This window comes from Scleropages formosus, chromosome 8 (genome assembly GCF_900964775.1).
Source record: "Scleropages formosus chromosome 8, fSclFor1.1, whole genome shotgun sequence".
NCBI classification, from domain to species: Eukaryota; Metazoa; Chordata; class Actinopteri; order Osteoglossiformes; family Osteoglossidae; genus Scleropages; species Scleropages formosus.
In genome coordinates, this window is record NC_041813.1 from 26,979,411 (window position 1) to 27,001,355 (window position 21,945).

At 47.8% G+C, this 21,945-nt stretch overlaps 4 protein-coding genes across 4 annotated transcripts; 2 read left to right on the forward strand and 2 right to left on the reverse strand.

Annotated features, from left to right (window-relative positions):
• Window positions 1–250: 250 nt before the first annotated feature.
• c8h17orf67 (chromosome 8 C17orf67 homolog) lies at window positions 251–2,455 on the reverse strand. Its single transcript, XM_018756804.2, has 3 exons — window positions 2,278–2,455; window positions 1,137–1,237; window positions 251–472 (listed from the first exon to the last, which is right to left on the reverse strand). Exons 1-3 carry the CDS (start codon window positions 2,330–2,332, stop codon window positions 356–358), a joined length of 273 nt encoding a protein of 90 aa, XP_018612320.1. The 5' UTR covers window positions 2,333–2,455; the 3' UTR covers window positions 251–355.
• Window positions 2,456–4,198: 1,743 nt separating this feature from the next.
• LOC108936858 (meteorin-like protein) lies at window positions 4,199–7,012 on the forward strand. Its single transcript, XM_029254333.1, has 4 exons — window positions 4,199–4,308; window positions 4,768–5,165; window positions 5,465–5,524; window positions 6,660–7,012. The coding sequence occupies exons 1-4, from the start codon at window positions 4,199–4,201 to the stop codon at window positions 6,977–6,979; spliced, it is 888 nt and encodes a 295-aa protein (XP_029110166.1). The 3' UTR covers window positions 6,980–7,012.
• A 4,039-nt stretch (window positions 7,013–11,051) lies between these two features.
• scpep1 (serine carboxypeptidase 1) lies at window positions 11,052–17,615 on the reverse strand. The gene is made up of 13 exons (XM_018756114.2): window positions 17,505–17,615; window positions 16,658–16,797; window positions 16,385–16,474; window positions 15,864–16,019; window positions 15,625–15,699; window positions 15,437–15,509; window positions 15,171–15,208; window positions 14,790–14,918; window positions 14,380–14,464; window positions 14,080–14,193; window positions 13,648–13,785; window positions 13,246–13,409; window positions 11,052–13,096 (listed from the first exon to the last, which is right to left on the reverse strand). Exons 1-13 carry the CDS (start codon window positions 17,557–17,559, stop codon window positions 13,034–13,036), a joined length of 1,320 nt encoding a protein of 439 aa, XP_018611630.2. The 5' UTR covers window positions 17,560–17,615; the 3' UTR covers window positions 11,052–13,033.
• Window positions 17,590–21,939, forward strand: coil (coilin p80). The gene is made up of 7 exons (XM_029254348.1): window positions 17,590–18,070; window positions 18,213–19,173; window positions 19,334–19,423; window positions 19,565–19,612; window positions 19,891–19,960; window positions 20,467–20,555; window positions 21,177–21,939. The coding sequence occupies exons 1-7, from the start codon at window positions 17,820–17,822 to the stop codon at window positions 21,234–21,236; spliced, it is 1,569 nt and encodes a 522-aa protein (XP_029110181.1). The 5' UTR covers window positions 17,590–17,819; the 3' UTR covers window positions 21,237–21,939.
• The last annotated feature ends 6 nt before the right edge of the window (window positions 21,940–21,945 follow it).

Genomic DNA, 21,945 nt, shown 5'->3' on the forward strand with positions numbered 1-21,945 from the left:
GCTGACAGGTTCGGCAGCAGTTTCCACTTTAAGCACCGAATCATAACACTTTTCAACTATTTCCTTAAACCGTATGTTTGCAAAAAGAGCAAAATATATTGTTTCTGTAGTTCTATTCCCACTGCATTAAAAAGAAGCACATTTTAAGTGAGACGCATCACAACAAGCTCAGTATCTGCTTTGTTTTTATTCCTAAACAGTCTACATTAATAATGGCTGCATTGGAAGCTGTCGATGACGCATATGTCGCTGAAGTAAAAACTCATATTTCTAGGTGGCTACAAAGCCTGCATGCTTTTGCGTAATCCTTGACGAGTGAGAAGGGGCTCGCCGCTCTCATGTCCTCATCCAGTGCTTACACGGGATGGCCATAGTTGCGGTCACAGCGGGGGTAGCAGTGTGGGTTGAGCCAGTTCTCCAGGTTGGTCTCCTGGGCCCTCTGGTCCAGCTGCTGCAGGTACAGCATGTACTCCTGGCCAGGGACAAGGAGACAGTTGGCAAACAAACAGCAGGCTGGAGGACATCCCTTGGTTTGTGTGGTGCGCCTGTAGTGTCATCTGCGAGAAGATTGTCTCTGGAACATCAGACATGTTATACTAGAAGTACTGCAAATACAGGACAGTGTCCTGTTTTCGGTCATTTGCTGAAGCTTCTCTATGGTCCTTATTACTGCTGACTAGACAGAAAAATGGGGAAAATGTATGTGTGCTGGTGATTCTTTTCTTCGTTCCTTTGTTTTATAGTTGTCTCTCTCAGCCTATCTCGGCCTTTACCGTGACTAAAATGTTACAAATCCCGTTCATCTATACGTCAGCAACATCTGGAACGTGCATACACATGTGGACGCGAGCTGTTCCGAGTAAAGAGACCTTTTGATTCACGTTTAAGGAGCGAACGTGACAAATAAATAAATCGAGTAATAATAATAAACTTAATTTTGCGACGCCCCTTTAATGGGACCTTGCGAGGGGGCTTTATTGTGAAAAGATACAAAACGACGAAAATACTTTATTTTAAAATAAGTGAAAAAAATCAATGTTCGAAAAAGATGCATGAAACTCGAGCAACAGTAAATGCAGAAGAAGGCGAAGTAGATGGAGAAGAAGCTGAGAGGACGCGTGACCCCGAGCGCTCACCCGCATTGGCTCGTCCGGGAAACCCGCTTTTCGGGGCTCATCCTGTCTCTTGCTCCGTAACAGCTGCTTGGCAACGCTCTCTTTCACAACCGGCGTGGCACCTTGAGACAGAGGAACGCTGCTGAGAGCTCGGCGCTCTCCTCCTGAAGCTCTCCATCCAGAGAGGGACCTTTCCGCGGCTCCCATGTACCCAAACCTCAGCTTTTAACCCCACTCTAAAAGTGATTTGTGCGGTGGGACAGGCTGTAATGTTATTTACTAGAATCCAAGCCTGAAAAATTCTCATAGGAATTTATTGAAACGATTATTGCTCCTCATGTTATATGTAAGTGGCTGTATAGATTGATCCTGACAAATGCAGTTGTTACTCGTGTAACTTTTATTAGTGGGTCTCCAACATCTGCAACTAGTTAATTGCACTACCTGCACCGGTTGTACCTTGCTGAGGCCTACATACCACATTTTTTCTTGGACTTGGTAGAATAACTTAAGGGAATCTGGACACAGCACTATTTTCTAGGGGCTTGACAAAGTGGCCATTCATTCCTGCCCCTGCTCACACCCCCGCGGTCAGGATCCGAGATCACGTGACCCAGAAGGCCGACCTGCGCTAGGGGCCTGGAAAAGATCCCGACCCTGCGAGCGCTGCCCGACAGCACCCAGCAACGTGGCAGCCAGTGCTTGTGGGTTCTCTCCAGCAGAACTTTGAACAACACCACAGAGCTTCTCAACGTTTTCGGCGCACACGTTCTACACAGCCTGCCACGGACTGCATTACGGTGCCGACTGGCCTTTGAAACCTGCTACAAAGCGTGTTAATGTTCGGCTCCTTTTTCCATGTCGCTGTCACTTTGTTAGTGAAACATTTCCCACCACTACACTAGAATTTTCTCCAGCACTTAAGCGCAATATTAGTACATTTAAACACGTGTGAGTGTTCTCACTTTCTGGAAACATCGACACCTTGGAAAGATGGGAAAAAAAAAATGTTGCCCAAACTGGACCAATTAATTCTGTCTTCTTTTTTATGCAAAAGGAGTCAACAGAACTGATTAGCTGGGAGAAATGTGATATAAACACTGACTTATCTACTTGAGAGCAAACTGAGATAAATAATCTCTCAATGTCATCATGCACGTACCTGAGAGGCTGGCCAGCAGGGTGAAACACACGAGAAATGCGAATAGTTTCTTCATGTTCTCCTCGGCTCGCGCACACGCACGGAATGGGGGGCTGTCGACTCGCTGCAAGGGGTACAGCGCATCCTTACGTCACTAGACAAACTTTACGTCATCAAACACCTGCATTGTACCTGACCTGTTGCTCACAAACGTGTCTTCAGCGATTACTCGGGTTGCGTGTCATTTGCGTTTAAGATTTTATATCACGGCGCAGCAGGTGAGAACATTAATCGCACGTGAACTGCGTGACTCTTAACACTGCAATACGGTACTGTAAAACGGAGCAGCGCTGTTGAAAGTAACGCTGCTTTCCGTCAAACGGCCACTAGATGGCGCCACAAAATTGCCATTCATTTGTAAACCGCTTTACTTAACAGTACTTAGTCGCGACTCTGAACTGCTCTTAGCGTGTGTACGGGTGATTGACTCTGTGTGTGTGTGTGTGTGTGCATACATGATACTGATGGTAACGATATTTTATTTTATTTTAAAGACTTAGTGTGTTTCTTTCGTACTTTACAGCTGTGAAGGATGTGTGTGCAGCTCTGGGCGATGTGTTGGGAGTCTCAAGGTAACAGATGGCCGAGGGGTCAGGTAGGGGGTCAAGGACTAGACCACAATACCATGGTACTCTGTAGCGCCCCGGATAGGGGGCTCATCGACCCACCCGAGGGGGTAAATCCCCATTCCACGGTCCTTTTGTTAGACACTCCACGTGAAGAAGCCGTGTAAAAAGGCAGTATTTCTTTGTATGCGGCCATATAATTATTATACTATAGTTAAGGCACTGCGAGAGGGATTGCGGGGTCGTGGGCTCTGCGACGTGCCGTGGACCCACGCTGCTGGACAATCAATGGCGCTCCGTCCACGAGCTCGGGCCGGTCCACGGCACGCGGGGTCTCAGAACGTGACCCACGTGTAAATGTTCGTGTGGCAAAGCATGTTTTTGCAGACACGCGTGTATTCCGTTTAATCCCCCTCCCGCTTTTGTTTTGGAGTCTCATAAATGTCAAACTCTGTCTTCCAGTTCTTCTCCTTAATTTGAACGAATCATTTTGCAGAAATTACTTTACATCGCGTAAATGCATGATTTCTCCCATATTTTGCTTACATTTTCCGGGTAAAACCCATCGGTTTAAGTGAGCCAATTTAGTAATAATTGGGTCTTAATGTTGATACATTAAACGTTCATTAAAACGTTACATTTGTTCGTTCTTGGTACGTATGTACGTTTGAAACAAAACGTGTCAGTTTATTGAGTGTTACTTTTTGTTTTTATCACTCATTCTCATCCAGCAAGGACCCCCCACGGCCCCCACGCACACAGTCTCTCTCTCTCTCTTTCTCCAAAACACACACACACACACACATTTTCAGAACCGCTCGTCCTATACAGGGTCACGGGGAACCGGAGCCTAACCCGGCAACACAGGGCGCAAGGCCGGAGGGGGAGGGGACACACCCAGGACGGGACGCCAGGCCGTCGCAAGGCACCCCGAGTGGGACCCGAACCCCAGACCCACCGGAGAGCAGGACTGTGGTCCAACCCACTGCGCCACCGCACCCCCCTTTCTCCAAAACAGACCTCTCTTAATAACCACTTCATCAACTGATGGCTGCGCGTGTTTCGCTGTTCGACCTGAGTGCGTGTCAACGTTCGGAAACCCATTGTCCGCTGGAGCGCGTGGAGGAAGCGCTGAGCTGCTCGCGGTGCCATGGGTGCGATTTTCCACGTGCAGCATCATTGCTGTTAGGATCAGTAGCTGGAGTGTGTTGCCTTCTCCCTCGGGAGTTGCAGAATGAGAAGATCATCCTCTCGGTTATGTTCTCTTCTCTAGCTGCACTCGTGGTTCTTGTGGCTGTGGGGCGACCGACATCATCATGTCACCCGTGGGGAGCCGCTGCGTGGGGATCCTGCTCCTGGTCTCGATCCCGGTCCTGCTGCACTGTGTGTCTGCATGTGTGGCCGATCTGTGCAACTGGAGAGGAAGGTGAGCTCACAGAAGTGACTTCGTGCTCTGCCTTAAAACTCGTGTCATCAGTGTTTTCTCTGAAATCAAGTTCTAATTATTCCACATTGTATGAAATGTAAACAAGGTCCTCGTTATAAGTGCATCGATGTTGCTTTTTTGCTACTTTTTCCTTCGCACATCCTGCGCATTTTTGTCAGATGTGGTTTTTCACGGTTTCAGCTGCAGCTGTTCAACTCAAGTCTTTAAGCTGCGGTGCACATCTGTTTTAAAAAAAAAAATGTCCCGAACCCCAGGAATTCAGCAAAAATGCACTTGTTTTGACTATAAAGACATTTAGGAAATGTAACCGATAAGGGACAGAGACCTTACTGCGATTTACTGTTATTTTTGATGTATCTCAGGCTGTTAAATGTCGCGTTCGTTCTTCTTCTTCCAATTTCCCCCGTGATGCTCGCTCCCGTCGCACCCGGGACCCAGCGGGCTGGCGTGTGATCCGCGCGCGCGCGCCGTGCAGCAGGTGAGGCTGCGCTGCACCGAGGGGGCCGTCGAGTGGGTGTACCCGAGTCAGGCGCTGCGCGTCGTCCTCGAGCCCAACCTGTCGTCCGCGCGCCACACCACCGCGTGCATCAAGCCTTTCGGCGGCGTCGGCGGCGCGAGCGTCTACATGGAGCGCGCGGGAGAGCTGCACCTGTTGGTGGCGGAGGGTGCGCGCTCCGACAAGGTGTACTGTTTCCGCGTGGACGGTCCACAGAAGCCCGCAGTCTTCCTCCAGGCCGGTGTGCAGAGGGACATCAGCCGGCGCTCCGTGGGCTTCCGCTATGAGCTGCTGGGCAACCGGAGCAGCGCCCCGGACCTCCGCGCCTCCCTGGTGCAGGGTGAGAGCCTCATTACCCCGTTTCCACTATTTCTTGGGGAGCCTTAGAAATCCGCGACTTGAAGGTGGGTTCAAGTGAATGAATGAATGAATGAATGAGTGTGTGTGTGACTCCTGGTCTTGTCCAGAGTGTATCCTCCCTCAAGGATAGGCAGAGGACCACTGTGACCCTGCATTGCACAGCAGGAAAGAGTTTTGATCCGGGTAAATTTCAGAGGCCGGATGCTTCGCATCAGACACCTCAGTCAACCTGCGGAGCTTCTTTCCCCGCTGTGATCGTGTCCCTCTTTCCTTCCGCAGCCGTGTGCCGTCCTTGCAACGACGCCGAACTCCTCCTGGCCGTCTGCAGCAGTGACTTCGGTACGTCCTGGGCCTTGAGGCTCACCGCTGAACGTAGTGCTGAAAGAGGGGAGCTCGCCGGTCACTTCTGTCACCCCGGATATGTTTTCTAATGTGCTTGGTGTAGAACAGCACCAGGGACAGATGCAGCACCAGTCATTTACCCGCACACACGTGTGTGTGTGTGTGCGCGCGCGCGCACGTGTGTATGTCAATTGTTTTTAAAGCACTGGCCAGCTCTACTCCCTCAGCTCTGACTGTAGTGCCTTTAATGAATTCCTCCAATAAAATATCTCGCTGGGAGTCTGAAACTATGCGTAACATCAATTTTTTCACAGCTGTCATTTTTAGTCATGGAATAGAGAAGTAGAGAGAACTGTACTGTTTGGCAAATGAACCCCACACTGGTTTAATCTATAAAAGTGTAGATATGGGTGAGTTTGGAGACATGAGCTGATTTAAAAACTGACGAGGCTGTCACGTGCAACGGTTCTTGCCTTAAATGCATATATACTGTCTTTACTTACTAAGTCAAAGCGGGGTGGGGGGGTAAAGCTAGTACACATGAGATGTCAGCTCTTCTATGCTCAGTGCTTTGCCCCCAAGGGCTAATCCGTGCAACAAAGAGCAGTATGCTGATGGGCTTCGCGGTGGGGCCTGACAGATGCTGGGGTCTCAACCACACAATGGGGTTCAGAGACGCTAAGGGCACCAACAGCCCAGATGCGAGGGCCCCTTTGAACTGACTTCTCACCCTGATACCGCAAACTGGCGTCACTGACTTTCTTGATGAGGGAAAATAGCTGCCTAATAATGAAAGTCTGAATACTTACTGGAGGAGAGTGTGAGTGTTCTTTTTTTTTTTTTTTATTAGGAAAATTACGTGGGGAATGTTGGAGCGGAAGAACTTGGAACCCCCCCGCATTCTGTTGTGTGGTTTATTTATGGGGGAAAATATTTAAGAAAATTACACAGAAAAGTAATGGTTTTACTCTTTAAAAGGTGGCAATTTGTTTCCATGCAAATGCATTTCAGTTGTGATACCTTTGCATGTGATACAGCAGCAGCAAGCAACAGAGAAATTTTGCTGTCATAAAGGAACGGAAGAATGATTTGCGAAACGGATGAATTAGTAACTGCTCATTTTTTGTCCTAGTGGTACGAGGTCACATCAGCAATGTGTCCCACGATGCTCAGCAGCAGACGTCATCGGTGGAGATCTTCGAGGCCCGGGTGTATCGGCAGCGCAGTGGAGCGTTCGAGCGGGATGCGGGTGTGACCGGGGGGTGGCATGGCCGCATCCACACCCTGCTGCAGTGCCAGGTGAAGGCAGGTGGCGGACAGTTCCTTTTCACTGGAGCAGAGCACTTTGGGGAGGCCTGGCTGGGCTGTGCCCCCCGGTACAAAGACTTTGTCGCCATTTACCGCGCTTCTCGGCAGGTCAGGCAGAACCCCTGCGAGTTTCCCCTGGACTAGGTCCCTTCCGAAGCCGTCATGACCCATGATGAATCCCACCAACCGCAGCATAGAAAAGCTGCCGGATCTCTGTGTCTGGTATAAAGTTTTGAGATGGACCAAAGGAAAATAGCAGTAATGGCAATAAGCTGTAATTTAGATAGCACTGATTTAATATGTAGAGCTTGGTTGGACAGGATCTCAACTAGTCCCAAACTGTTACAGTATATTATTAGTTTTCTTTTGCAGTTTTCTGTTTGTTTAGAAAGAAGTTGGACACGAGCCGTTAAGGGTTCAGTAGCTTGTCCCTTCTGTTGAGACAACTGATGAGCAGGAGCTTAACCGCTATACCTCATTTGCCTTTGACAAAGCAGCTCATGTTCGGAGCATGTGTTTTGCTGCGTAACGTCAGATGTTGCATTCAGTGACGCGCTCATGCTACCGTAGTACATGAAGATCTTTTATCATGTATATTTTCATTTTCTTTTCAATATCAGCATTTTTCATGAACATTTTTTTCCATATGGGAATGGATTTTGGCACTTATAATGTATGAACAAAACAAAACAAAAAAAAATCCACAAAATACCAAATGTAATTTCAGTAGTTTTAAGGTTTCTATGAGATAAGGAAATGTAATAGTTTACATTTGTTTTAAAGTACATAGGTCAACACAGGGTATTGATATGGTGAATGCTAGATTGTAATGAATTTGATCGATATGTGGGAAAAGAATGTAATGTGCATTTGAAATTTTATTTGTTTTAATAGGAACAAGTTCTATTATTTTGTGTAAATTTTACATATTTGTATACTATAGTATTCCTAGTTGTTTAACATTAATTAATACAGAGTTTGCACCCATACATTTACTTTGATGTTTATAATGAGTCCTCAGTTACTATGTTCATGTAGAAATGTACCCTTTTTCAAAATAAAGTTTGGAAATGGAACCAAGATGCATTAAGAGTAGTAAAGAATTTATTTTAAACAACCTTGCGTAATAACTCTTACAAACGAAACAAAAGCATTTCGTATTTCACTGACCCAGTTCATATAGTTGTGCACTATGGAGTGTTTTACAGATAAAATGAGCTCATGAAGAGAGTATAAAAGTCTGGGGGCATTAGCACCTCTAAGAGAATTCCGATTCAAAGCGCAAAGCCTTTGTCTCCACATATATTTGGTAAGAAAAAGACTTAATGTATGCAAGGGCCAGTCTACATTTCAGTATATAATAGTGCAGTTACTGATGACAATGTGGTTTGGGAGGCCAGTGTCTAACATGGTTACGTGGGGCGTTTTGCCGAGGACCTCTGTCCATTATGGTGCCCCCTCTTATGTAAATGGAATAGCTGTACCGTAAAATGATATACAAATGTGTCTAAGATGGAAAAAGGCATGAGGGGGCTGGATATGGGTATTTTTCATGGTGAAGCAACCTCAGATTCTGGCCTGGGAACTGGGGGTGAACAGATGCGGGGGACTTGGGGCCCTGACTTCTAGGGTCGTCTGCTGGCAGCTCCCCAATAGAACACAACTAATTGACTTTTAAAACCACCACTCAATCCCCATGCTGCCCCCCCCCCCACTTCTACTTGGCTGAGCAGGATTCACAAATTGCTGTCTTGAACTTTTTATTGGGTCTAAATGGCTGCCAATGAAAGTGTAAATGGCTTTACGCTGAATAGAGTTGCCACAATAGCCCCACAGAGATAAGTCCTCAGCTGACATAATGATCCTCGAAGGCCCTTCTGTCAGCCAGCAGGCTCGGGGGTCTTTGGATCTGTAGAAACAAATTCAGGTGGACAGAGTCATCTCACAATAATTCACACTTTTGCCTGTCTGTAGGAGCAATTAAATATGATAAGGCTACTATGACCCAAAGCCCCCTTGTATACACTTTTTATATTCCATTCCAATAACATGTTTTTTGAAAAATCCAAAGTTTGTTTCCCTTTGGAGCAGAGACAATATCATATAATTCCAGACTGAATATTTTAATTGTGAAACATTTTAATCTTAAAAATTATATTAAGGTCCTTTCAATGTCTGATGGTGCCAGTAGTCCTAACATATTTAAGCTGTTATTATAAACGGACCTTGCAGACTCTCTGATCCATCTACAGACTAAAAATGCATGACAAATATAATGATACCAAGCGCAACACAAAACTAATACCTAAATGCAGTTTAAGACAGGATAGTATGTCTAGCTGAAGCTTCCAGATACTTGCTTGAGCAAACATCTGTTTTGCATTCCTTGTGGAAAACGGGTCTATAGGTGGGTTAATAATAAACAGCAAAATTGCCATTGTGTTCAAGCCAAATTGAGTTTGTAGGGAACTCAATCCAGCTGGCAGTGTATTGTAGGCAACACTCCTGTCAAATAAATCAAGTCAGACAATAAATAATAAGGATATTGACTGGAAAAAGTTCTTTTGTTACACCCTTTTATACTAGAAATATATTTGCAGGACTTATTTTGGGCCTGCTAAGTAGTGTTGACGCGATTTCGGCCCCGCACAGAGCTAACCGCTACATGCAACTTCCCACTTGTGCCGCTTGAAGTGACCAGCAGCTCGCAGCCGGATGTTGCCCCTCGAGTTCCGCAATCGTATTTGCCCCCAGCTGCGGAACAGCGGGCTCTCTATGAACGGCCCGGGGGTCTCGGGCAGAGTCCGGCCTCCGCGCGCGCCCCCTGGAGCCCACAGGCCTCGCGTTAATTGGGTTAAACGGCGCCCGGTTCGCTTTCCCACGTGGACCACCGCTGTGCGCGCGCACAATGCGCAGCAGCGTGACGTCGACGTCATGGCGCGAGGGCTTTCAGCGCGCGGGCAGCACAAAGCAGAGTAAGATATAACGTCCGAGATTTATAAAACGCGCTCATTCTTTACGAGCTCCCTTTAATTTCGTTTTATAATTGAATTCTGAGACTTATGGTTTGTTCCGCTTTACTAGTCCGAAAAGCGGTTCTCAGTGAGCTGTAATTTAAGTTTTTCCAGAAGGACCGAACGAACGGTCCTCTCCGGTGTTTGCTTCGTGTGCCAACCTGCTTTGACAGGAATAACACTTCAGTGTCGTTTTGTCATGCTTTGTGTCTTTAAAGAAACGGAAGGAGCACAGAAAACCGTCTCTCACTCAAACAGTTAAAGTGAGACCTGTTTAGCGTGCAGGGCAGTAAAATCAGTGTGAAGCTCCGTGTTGTTTGAGGTAAGTTAAATTTGGAGAAAATGGCACTTTGGCTATTCGAGCAGAACGGCGGATGTCCCGACTCGAGACCGGCACGTGCAGCACGATGGCCAAACTTGGGCTTTTAAATAAGGCACGTGGACGAGGTGCTCTAGTGAATGCTGAGGTAACCAAGTAACGCTGCACCTTCTTAATCTGGATTTAGACAGGTGGATGAGAACCGGGCCAATGAACTGGGTCTTCATCCCACATGTAAACTCTACTGGCAGGATCAACCAGGTAGCGCGCGAGCGACAACCCGCCTCAGGCCCTGCGAAAACCCCTCTGGGAGACATCAATGGGATTTTGGCTGGGATGAAGATGTTGCCCTGCAGTCCCCGTGTACCTTAAGTGTGTGAAATGTGACACACTGCGTCTGTGGTACATAGGATGGACAATGACTCAAGAGGGGGAAATGAAAGTGCTTTTAGTTTGGGTGCAGATTTGATCCGTTGGTAAACTAGCTTTACTGGCAGTGCTAATCTTGCAGTGTAACTCGGTAGTCAAGGCAAAGGTGGGTAGTGAAAAACAATACTTGTGCAGAAGTACTTATCCAAAAATATATTTCAGAAGATATGAGTATTAATGTTTCAAACTATTGCTCTTTCTTTTATAAGGAATGTGTTCGTTTGCACTTGCTTGAATGATGAACCTCGGTGCAGCAAGAAGTAGGCAACAAACTAGGTTTACTTGAGTCACGTGTCTGCAGCTTTGTCTCTCTCTTAATGTAATGCTTAAATTGTACTTTTACTGAGATGTATGTCGCTTTGGACAAAAGCATCTGCTAAATGAATAAAAGTAAATGTTCAAACTATTGTAGCATCTCCCATGGGTCTCCTGGTGACAGGCTCAGGAGACAGACTTTTGGAAAAGTGCTCTTTATTGAACATGTACATGTCTTTTTAATAACAGCCTTGACAAAGACACCACAGACAGTACTTGATGGTCTGCTGAACACTTGAGTTCCCCCAGATCATTCCTACTCCGCACAATGGTTAGGAGGGTCACCCCTTGGAAATTCCTCAGTTACAGACTGGCTGTAACATTAGTGATGCTCAATGAGAAAGACACACAGGAATAGACACTAGTACCAATTATTTACATTAATCCACACCACCTCAGTGCCATTACAATGTTAACATATCTTTGGAGACTTTTTGAAACTTTTAAAATGAGATATTCAACTCCAACTCTTCAGTGACAGTTACAAGTAAAATGAAATCTTACACAAATACTGTCTCAATGCAATGAGTCTTTGTTTTAACTATAAATCTTTACATTTATTCATGTGGCAGGTGCTTTACCCAAAGTAACGTACACAGCAGAGAACAATACAAAAATTGCAAAAAGATTTTGAAGTTCTTTTGAAACCTTTAACTTATTATTAGCATGCTAGGAACACGTTGGTGCCAGACCATAACTCTTACTGTGCAGTTGCTGGGTTGTGGTACTTTTGATGTGCGATGTGTGGCCTGCCGACAACAGGGAGCTAGTTTATGTTCGGGCAGGTATACTTAGCACACATTTTTCTCCAAAGGGATGTACATGAATTATTAATACAGGTAGTGTTTACCTGACAGCTTTATCCAAAATGACTTTCGGTGCTTAATACACTGCACTAAACTCCATTGGAGTGGCAATTCTAAATCATCGGTTTGCCTGAAACACTTATTTTTGGACTGTGTACTGGAATAAAATGAAAAATTCTACAAGTCTTGCACCTGTGCACTTTATGCAGTCTGTGTAGGTAACTGTTTTATGTAGCACCATGGTTCTGGAGGAACGTTGTTTTGTTTCCAATGTGTACTGTACCAGCTGTATATAGTTGAAATGACAAAGCTTCTCGTCTGGTCAAAAAGTATTAGTGGCAAAAACTGCTCTAAGAAGTATAACTCCTCCAAAAATTTCCTTAAGTAACAGAGTAAATGAAACTCATTCCTACCTACCTCTGCTTTACTGGCACAGAGTTCATAAGACTGTTAAACCTGCAAGTGAAAAGTTCATTTTCTACTTTGGAGACTGTTGCCCCCAGTACTGAACAAGGTGCTTAAACAAACTTGCCTGAAGATAGTTATTGGTGCAGGAATAGCCTAAGTGCCTCACAATGGGTAGGCCATATGTTCAGGCATGGATATGAACCTGGCCCCATCTTTAAGGAGTTTGCATATTCTTCTCATCTTTGGACTGGTTGAGTGTGGGTACTCACGTTGCACTCCCACAGTTCTAAAGACATGTTGCTGGTAAGTTTGTAACTCAGTGAGGCCTGTAGCCTACAAAATAAAAAGAACCAGGTGGCTTACAGCATGTGTATCAAGGAGATGTGTGTTATGTTTATTCCTCCTCAGTGCATATGTGGGTTGCAGTTCAAATACAAGACATAAAAATTTGGCTACTGGCCATGGCCAAACTGGGAGAAAATGGCAGAATGCATAGAAGTGCATTATCCTTTTGTAATAGTTTTTAAAAAAAAAAAAAAAAAAAAAAAGCAGGGATCCTTAATGTTATGTCTTCAGCAAAAATTGTTTTATCCCCTCTTTGTGAAGGCTCACACTGTAGTACTTGAACTTACTCATATCTAAAGTTCTTGAATATAGGCTGTTTCTAACTTTGAGCTTTTTCCATGAGGAGGCCCTGATGAATCTGTTTTTGAGCATTATACAGAGAGGCATTAAAAGACATGTCTCCAGCCTTAGGAAAAAAAAATTATTGCTCTCCAAAAAAGTAAAGCAAAGTAATCAAAATAATCAGTTGCAGTGGAAACACAAACAGTGAGAGAACACTTTGGTGATTTTGTTAGATTGTCACAGCTGGAATTTGTGTCGTGAGGGTGATATGCTGGTGAGGTCACTTCTGTTGTGTCACCATGCGGAGCATCTTCAGAGCCATACTCCCCTGATCTGCTGGTATCTGTCAGCAAAAACAAAGTAATCAGTTTTAAAAGACAGAAGTATCTACACCTCCTGCTCCCCAACCTATTTTCTCAACCACCCTGTCTCTGAACACACGCAGGTTTTTGCAGCCTCCCAGTCTCCCCTTCAAGACTTGCTAGCCCTTACCATGTGACCAGCCCTAAGGATCCAGTAGAATGTAAAGTTCTCGTAGATCTTGTAGAAGGCCCCCGTCTGTCCTGGGTTAGCAGGGTCATCCAGAGGCATCCACTTCAGAAGGTTGAAATGAGGCAGACCAGCCCACTTCAGCTTCTTCACCCATAGCTCCTGACCTATCACCACACAGCTACATGGTCACTGGTACAGAAGTGATATTCTTTACATTGTCCATAAAACAGAATACATGTATGTAGTCAGCTACCCAACTACAGGCCTGGTTACCCTTCTTTAGACTCATACTTCACCCAACATTAACTTGTTTCAAATGAATTTTCTACTACATTTATTGCTGATCCAATGATCACTGCAGAGGGCATTTATTATTTAGGGTAATTCTTTGTCTGAACTTACCTATTGTGTCTACAATCAGGTCCAGCTGCCCATTGTAGACAGTGACATTGACTCCTGCTGCTAGCAGTTGGTCCACTATGTCTATCACAGGTTTCATGAAATCTCCCTCCATGCTGCTGAAAACTTCATAAGCTTGACCTACAGGCAAAGCATTGGTCTTTGGTTGAGCGTAGTCCAATCTCTTAATGGGTAAGTTACTTCAATATGTGCATAACTTTCCCCCCCCAATAAGGAAGGTGTTTTGTTTAGTTTTTACATGACAGCCACTCAGTTGTATTAAAAAAAAATACATTGTACAGTTCCACAGCACATGACGATGGGGAAAATAGTATACATGATAGACTGACAGTGATGAGGGGAAAACATTGTTTGAGATCAGAAAGGCCTAAATGTGACAACAGAAAGATGGTAGAGAGGAAACTTATGGCACACCTCCCCACGTGACGTTCTGAGGGATGATGCCCAGCTTCTTTCGGATTGGGCCGTTCATCAGTCGATCGAGCGACTGCCGATGCAGAGGCCGGATATGGCGGTGTGTCAGGAGGGCTATGGTGGGACACACGGCACAACACTGAACTCCACTAGTCAGTGCAAAACAGCTCCCTTCCCTCTCCTCTCTTCCTCATACTTGCTGCTCAAGGGACTGGTATATGTGACATAAGCAACACAGTGCGAGATCTGAATTTACACACTCCTTGGAGTAGCTTCTTACTGGCAGTGTGAATGTCTTACCAAGGTGTCCCGCTCCTTCTACGCTTGTTACTTTGTCATCAGAATCTTGGGTGAGGATGTTATAGAAATTGACTCCATTGGTGTTCTGAAAGTACAAATTGTGCTTATGGGTTGAATGATGCTGCCTCACCTGCATAGGGCTCAAAATTGGGTGTTGGGCAGTTTGTTTTACACTGGTTGAAGTAAAGCTTTTGCAGTAAGGTGCCCCCTGCCTTTCTGGTCCCATATGGATGGGTAAAGATTATTTGTACAGTTTATGGAATTTAGTTTTTGTTTAAACCCCACAACTGTCGACATCAGATTCATATGCATTTTTGCCAGTGTGATGGAATATCCCCTTACTTCACATACTTTGTAAAAAACCAAGCTGGACTGAGCACATAATCGCTTAACCAACCACACTATCTTACCTGCTTCACCACACTCTCTGTGTCTGACCACAGTTCAGTTGCCTTTTGGAAGTTGCCCTCGTTCACAGCCTGCTGCACAGCTTTGGCGGCCATGGTGACCTCACCCAGGCCATTGTCATCCAAAAGTGACTAGGAATCATTGCACAGGGGAGAGAGATCGACACAGAGGTGTCATTACAAAGTTTGCTATGGCTGACGACATACATTGAGACTGAAAAATCTCAGTCTCAACTCACGCCAGTTGTCTAACATGGCAGAGGTAGAGTTCAGAGCTCACATGACCATGTGGCACACACCATCCCACTCCACAGTAACCGAGTCACTTAAAGGAACAAAGTGACAGGGTACTATGACGACAGTAATTGATTTAGCATCACTCACGGTGCTATAAAGGTATGGCCCCCAAGTAAGGACAGAATCTGAAAGGAAAATGAAGAAAAAGTTGCTGTGCAGTCACTTTACGCATCCTGCTCCAGTACAGTGTAGTGGATAAAAGTTGCGTATTGGCAAAACTGCACTTTTTTTTTTAAATACGAAAAGGCCTATATTTGCGTAGTTTAAAAAGGTGTACTATTACTAAAATGAACTGATTCTCCAGACAATTGTCATCCCCCCCCAGACAAAACGTTTCAAGAGAGAAAACGTACCTAAAGGAGAGATCCAGGAGTCTCCCAGAGCCACCCCAGCAAAGTTGCACTTGATCTTTCCCTGTGACACTGCCTGAGATTAAGGAAAGAAAGGTGTTGAGGACAGATGCAGACATTAATGTAACTCACTTTCTGTAGACAGATCGAACGCCCATTAAGGAAGTGTGGGGGGAAATGCCGGAAAGTACCTCGGTGAGCTCCATTGCGATGGCAGCAGCCATTTTCCCTCCGTACGACTCTGAGAATATGTAAAAAGGAGTGCCCTGGGGAACGGACGAGGCGGTGATCATTCGTATAGGAACGCTTTAGTTTTACAAACGTGAGAAACTGTTGATGCTCAACATATGTCCTTAACCGGCGCGCCCACTATTAACCAATTAACATTCAGCTGACGGCCAGCCGGACCAGTCGGCGCTCCTCGGTGTACCTGGAATTCTGTCTTGGAACCGAAGAAGTTGCTGAGCAGGACCATCATATCAGCAGCCACCGTGGCCACGTCTCTGGCGAGGGCCTCCTCCGTGTCCGTGTAGCTGAACCCGGTGCCGACAGGGTTGTCCACGAACAGGACGCTGGCCGCCTGGACCTGGTAGAGCGCAGTTAGCCGTTGATATGCTGGTGCTCTGAGGCCCGGTCACCCGAGCCACTGCGCGAGATGACCGGGAACGTCGGTAATGCATCCATCACAGTGTACAGCGGCTACTCGGAAACAGCTACGAAAATGTATACAGTTAAAATTCTTTAGTGCAAAAAAAAAAAAAAAAAAAAAAGAACCCTGTGTAACTGTTGACAAAGTGTGTAGGTAAATCTATTAGAACTAATAAAATGCTGCGATGATTAATCTCTGACTTTTTTGTGACAGACATCTGAAAAAACCCAAACTGCTTAAATGTAGCCGTTAAACACAACAGGTACGTAACGGGCTAACATTAAATCGCACGTTCCATTTACCCAGGTAGTGTTTCTGGGCTTCAGGTCTCTGTCCAAGGGTCCGATTTCCTCGAAGTTCCCGAAACCGCAGCTGGAACCTCCGGGGCCACCCTGGTGGGGGGAGGGGTAAGTAATTATGGCATCCAGATGCGATGAGCAGAATGGATGACGACAAGGTGATAAAAATGCACACTTTTATTAAAATTGGTTATTTTCCCAGTACAAGAGCAGGACGCCGATTAGGAGGAAAAACGAAGAGCCACCGAGCATCTTCAAACTGCCCGAGTGTCCCACCTGCAGCCACATGACGAGGGGCAGCTCCTTGTAACTTCCCGCGGAGCCATTGGCGTAGTAGAGCCACCAGAACATGTGCGCCCCCTGGCGGATATCCACGTAACCCCACGCCTCGCTGGGTGGCGCTGCTCTCGCGGACGCTGCGGCGGAAAAACAGCCAAGACTCGAGTCACACGACTAAGTTCTGCTATCGAGCTATACATGTATGACAGGAAAATATTACTAATGCGCTGACGCTTCTGATTATGGTCACGCACCATTTAAATAACAGCAGTTACCGAAGAAGTTCGGTCTAACGTTGTAAATGTTTGTCCTTTAAAAAAAAACGGACTAAAAATAAACTGCCATAAAGTTTCAGGAAGGTAATTTATTTTATGAACTATTATTACATCGAAGAACGTTTTTCCCCCCACAACGGAGCCCAGTCACGCGAGCACAACTTGTGAGTCCACGGTGGCTCATCTGTGATTTGAACTCACGTCGTCTGTCAACTTCTTCTTGTCAAGGTTTCTGTTCTTTTGTTTTTCTTTTTTTCCCGTTTTTTATTAAATCTGCCGCACGCCCTCTACGCAGAGATTTCGCGGACGGCGGCTGCAAAGTGACCGCGAACTTTCATTTTCATCACTGCGTGAAAACTGAGTCGGCTGTGCACTTTTCACGGGGTCCACTTACACACACAGTTACTAGTTAGTTACACGAAACAGAAACACAGATTTTTTTTTTTTTTCCTCTTCTCCACCGAGTGAGTGTGGTTCATGCACGAGCGCACCCTATAAAGAAAAACTCTGCACGCGGACACGCCACCACCTCTCTGAGGCGCTCGCGCCCATGAGCCTCGTCTGCTAACCTGAGTCGCCGAAGAGCAGAAGCAGCAGAGCCGCGGCCACTCGGAGTCCCTCCATGTCCCCGACGCGCGCGCACTTCGACTGGGCGGCCGAAGCGGACCAGAGTCATATGACCCGCGGGTCACGTGATCGAGCCCCGGAAAGCGCTGGCGTGGGCCGAACGGTTCTCCTCCAGGCCGCCAGGTGGCGGTGGCCTCAGGATCCGCCGCCTGAGCTGTGTCGTCATACTGAGGCTGAGCGCCCGGTTCAAGCGCGTGCTTCTAGTGGCGTGGACGGGTGGCTCGTGCGCTGCTCTGCGCTGCTCTGCGCTGTCGGCGATGGCGCTCTGCGGCCCCTGTACGGTGCGGCTCCGTGTGCTTTTCGACTACCCGCCGCCGGCGCTGCCCGACTGCCGCATGTGCTGGGTGCTCGTGGACCTGAACCGGTGTCGCGTGGTGGCGGACCTCGCGAGCGTCATCCGGGACAAGCTGGAGTTCAGCCGGGGGACGGTGTTGAACCTGTTCATGGAGGACTGCTACCTGCCCCCCGTCGAGAGCGCGCACGTCGTCCGCGACAACGACACCATCAGGTGAGTCCCCGTCCGTCCGTCCGTCCGTCCGGCGCAGAGAGTTACGCGCTGTGAGCTGTCACTCGGTCAGTCAGTGTGCCCTGCTGCTGCTGATGCTGCTGCTGATGCTGAACGCTTCTCTGACGCTGTCTGTTGTTGGCAGAGTGAAGGTGGATCATCTGCTGCCGCAGGAAAACGGCTGCGCCTCCGCGGGGGAGACCGACTCCGGGCCTCTGAGGAGCAGGAAGCGGAGGAGAGAGCCGCAGGAGGAGCCGCTGGAGGAGGAGGAGGAGAAGAAGAAGAGGAGGAGGAAAAAGAGCAAGAAGAGGCAGGTGGAGGAGCAGGTGGAGGCGACCAAGAAGAAAAAGAAGAAGAAGAAGAAGAAGCAGCGGAAGCGCAGCACAGAACAGGCAGCGGTGCCAGAGAAGCCGGCATCTCTGGAGAAAGACCCCACGACGCTCGGCCCCGTTCCCGTCCGCATGGCTGTGGCTCGCAAGAGAGTCTCCGGCTCCTCGGGGACGAGCAGCGGCGAAGAGGAACCTCCCAGAAAAAGCGCGTTGCGGCCGGGCGGCATGGCCGGCGCCCCCGGGAAACAGGCCAAACCCGCGAGGCCCGCGGCCCCCCGCACGTCGGACTCCTCTTCTTCGGGCTCCTCCGACACCGCAGCGCCGCAGGAGGGCGAGGTTCTCCAGGCGTCCCGCAAAGACCCGTCGGCCGCTGCGGGTTCAAGCTCCGCTGCTCCCGCTCCCGGTCCCGCCGCTGCCGAGGGGAAGGGTCGCGGGGAGAGAGCCGAGAGCTCCAGCTCAGACAGCGGCGGCGAGACGGAGCTGGCGATCAAGCGGCCGGACCCTGCGACGGCGCCGCTCAGGGGTTCCGGGAGGGGCGCCCAGCCGCCTAGGGGCGTGGGGAGAGGCGGCGTCGCAGCCGCAGCCGCTGGCAGGGGGGTCGGGCGCGGAAACGTGCGGGCACCGCAGAACGGGGGTGGCGGCAGGGGCGTTGGCAGGGGGAGCCGTGGGGCGGGGCGGGGGGCTCCTCTGCACAACGGTCCTCGCTTTCCCAGCCAGAACGGGCAGCGCCAACAGCGGCAGGACGATATCCTGACCAACCGCACCGTGGTTTTGCAGGTGGGTGGCTCTCGCCGGACCGGCGTGGGGCTCGACGACGCGCCGGCGTCGCGCTGCGGCCGCAGGGCTCGGGGCCCTGGAGGGGCCGCGCGGTTTGCTGCAGCGTGAGAAATGTTCCGTGCTTGAGTGACACCTTTCTCGATCCGCTTGGCTGTTTCAGAACCCCCCGGCCAGCGCCCCGCGCAGAGACTACGCGTCTCTGCCTCTGCTGGCTGCGCCCCCGGCCGTGGGGCAGAGGATCGCCTTCAAAGTAAGACCCGTGCTCTCGGCTCGCGGCGCCACTTGGGGGGTGGGAGGGAAATCGGCTAGGGTTCCAGGTTCAGTGCAGGAAGGTTAAAATGCCCTTAGGTTGCCTGATGTTCGCCTAATCGACGGCCCTGTTTCCGCACAGCTGCTGGAGCTCACTGAGAACTACACGCCGGAGGTGTCCGACTATAAGGTAAGGAAGGCGTTGGAACTCTCCGTATCCTTGCGACTTGTTTACGGGTTGGTCTTGGTTTTTTTCCCTGAAAGAGTCGGGGTATCGACCTCTTTACTGCTGCGTCTGTTCAAAATGACCTAAAACGCTTCCCAGCGCCGGAACGCACATCTGTCTCAGCTGGATGGTCCACGGACTTCTTACGGTCACTCTCGGTCTCCTTAGCTGCGCCACGTATCCTGCGTTTGCCGGGTGCTTTTTCTTCTGCTTCGGTAACTTCTTGCCCCTCGCTTTGTCAGGAAGGGAAGATCACGGGTTTTGACCAGACCAACAACCAAGTGGAGCTGGAGCTGCTGTCATCAGCACCAGGTACCGTTGTGCTTATTCTGCGTTCCGGTTGTCTGAAGGTTTCGATGATCTTTCACGACATTTATTGCTTCGGAGCTTTGAGCCGGTAGCCCCCTTGTCTTAGCAGAAATACGTGAGTGTTGAAACATATCTTCAATAGTTAAAGAAAAAATGGTCCTGATTTTTTTTTTCTCATTTATCATCATGGGGCGGCTGGTAGCGAAGTGGTTGGAGATGCTGCCTTCAAATCTCAGCTGCTGCTGTAGTACCCTGAGCAGAGTACTTACCCTACTGAGCAGAGTACTTACCCTACTTACCCTAAATTGCTCTGGTAAAATTACACACGTGTCCGAAGGGGTAAATAGCGATCGGTAGCTTGACGCTGCAAGTCGTTTTCGAGAAAAGCGTCGGCTAAATGAAGAAATGTAAATGTACCGTGAACCTTTTTGATGTTCACGTGGATTGGACTGCGAGATGAAATGCAAACACGGGGCTGATTGTTTTTCCGCGTATTTTTGTGCCGGCAGCCCCAACGGAGCCGGGGAAGTTTGACCTCGTGTACCAGGCCCCGGACGGGTCAGAGGTCGTGGAGTACGCGGTCTGTCGCGGGTCCCAGGTAACGGCTATTGTGGCGATTGAGCCTATCTGCTCTGCGGGGTGTGTAGCCCTGGGGTCACACACCTTTTCATTAATAGTAAAGTTTATGTACTGCTTCTCAGAGCAATTTGCCATGAACAGATGTACGGTGGAACAGATGTATGGAAGAATATGAGCAAAATAAAACAGAAAAACGGAAGAAGGAACGCTCAGATGTCTTATTTGAAGGTCACTCTTGGAGATTAGACCATATTTGGGCCAGCTGGTACCGTAGAGGTTACAGCGGTCATCTGGCACTCGGAAGACCCAGGTCCGAAGCCCGCCTTCTTCCGTAGTACCCGTTAGCAAGGTTCTTGCCCTGAATTGCTCCAGTAAAAAAAAAAAAAAAAATTACCCAGCTGTGTAAAGGGGTAAAAAATGTGTAAGTAAAGTAGCTGATGTATAAAACAAGAATTTGTAAGTCATGTCAGTTGAAAGAACAAATGAGATTTAGTATCAGCCCAGGATCATTCGGATCTCTGGGCTCAGAAGCTGTTCTGCACTTACTCGGTACCGTACGATGTCGGCGTGGGGTTTCGGTGTGGCGCCGTGCAGCTGTGTGCAAGTAGTGTTTCTCACGCCTCTTTGTGTGTTCAAACAGCTGACGGAGCGCTGGGAGTCCCTCCTAGAGCCCAGGCTTCTGCTGGAGAACATCACCTGAAGCATGACCGGCAGCTAGCTGATGATCGGCACTGGGCTGAAGGACATCAACACACTGAGAGAGAGAGAGACACACACACACACACACACACACACACACACACACACACACACAGTGACCCACATTGACACAGTGGAAGGATGGACTGTGCTTTTTCTGTGAGAGGATCAAACTCAGGGTCTGCTGCTGGAAGACTGGCTCGTGGAGAATGTGGTTTTATTGTTTTGTGTTTTTATAAGGTTGTTTAATGTTCACTTTTAGTGAAATAAATATTGTATAAGAAACACTGACAGCTTTTGTCAGCTGTTCATGTTGTGATGCATCTTATGTTTAAAAAAAAAAAAAAAAACTTTTTTGTCAGTTATTTCTGCTTAGAATCATTTAATTTTATTTTTCCAACACCAGTAAAAAGGCCTTGTAAATAGTTATAACATTGTTAGTCATGGTCCTGGTTTTTAATTTGATTTAATTAAATTGAAATCCTGTGCCTTGCTCTTTAAACCTAACCACTGCCTTAGGCTGTTTATTCCCCTCATTTTCATCAGTCCCTTGTCTTATGCATTCATAAATGTGGTTCTGATTTATTTTCTTTTCCTGTTGTAACTCACCGCAGTAGAGGTAACGGGGTAAATTGTGTTCTCCTGCAGTAAAGTAATAGGAAGCTACATCAAAATGATTGTGTATCTGTACGTTTATTCAAAGCAGTTTT

What these genes read in the sequence shown, in the direction of transcription:
- c8h17orf67 (XM_018756804.2), bottom strand. Translation starts at nt 2,332, where the DNA reads ATGAAGAAACTATTCGCATTTCTCGTGTGTTTCACCCTGCTGGCCAGC. An exon ending in CCTGCTGGCCAGCCTCTCAG is followed by an intron (nt 1,238 to 2,277) that starts GTACGTGCATGA and finishes CTCTGTCTCAAG; the next exon opens with GTGCCACGCCGGTTGTGAAA. An exon ending in TCCCGGACGAGCCAATGCGG is followed by an intron (nt 473 to 1,136) that starts GTGAGCGCTCGG and finishes GTCCCTGGCCAG; the next exon opens with GAGTACATGCTGTACCTGCA.
- LOC108936858 (XM_029254333.1), top strand. Translation starts at nt 4,199, where the DNA reads ATGTCACCCGTGGGGAGCCGCTGCGTGGGGATCCTGCTCCTGGTCTCG. An exon ending in CTGTGCAACTGGAGAGGAAG is followed by an intron (nt 4,309 to 4,767) that starts GTGAGCTCACAG and finishes CCCGGGACCCAG; the next exon opens with CGGGCTGGCGTGTGATCCGC. An exon ending in CGTCTGCAGCAGTGACTTCG is followed by an intron (nt 5,525 to 6,659) that starts GTACGTCCTGGG and finishes TTTTTGTCCTAG; the next exon opens with TGGTACGAGGTCACATCAGC.
- scpep1 (XM_018756114.2), bottom strand. Translation starts at nt 17,559, where the DNA reads ATGGAGGGACTCCGAGTGGCCGCGGCTCTGCTGCTTCTGCTCTTCGGC. An exon ending in CAGAGAGTGTGGTGAAGCAG is followed by an intron (nt 14,465 to 14,789) that starts GTAAGATAGTGT and finishes TTGTACTTTCAG; the next exon opens with AACACCAATGGAGTCAATTT. An exon ending in TCCTTAGGGCTGGTCACATG is followed by an intron (nt 13,097 to 13,245) that starts GTAAGGGCTAGC and finishes TTTTGCTGACAG; the next exon opens with ATACCAGCAGATCAGGGGAG.
- coil (XM_029254348.1), top strand. Translation starts at nt 17,820, where the DNA reads ATGGCGCTCTGCGGCCCCTGTACGGTGCGGCTCCGTGTGCTTTTCGAC. An exon ending in CGGAGGTGTCCGACTATAAG is followed by an intron (nt 19,613 to 19,890) that starts GTAAGGAAGGCG and finishes TCGCTTTGTCAG; the next exon opens with GAAGGGAAGATCACGGGTTT. An exon ending in CGGTCTGTCGCGGGTCCCAG is followed by an intron (nt 20,556 to 21,176) that starts GTAACGGCTATT and finishes GTGTTCAAACAG; the next exon opens with CTGACGGAGCGCTGGGAGTC.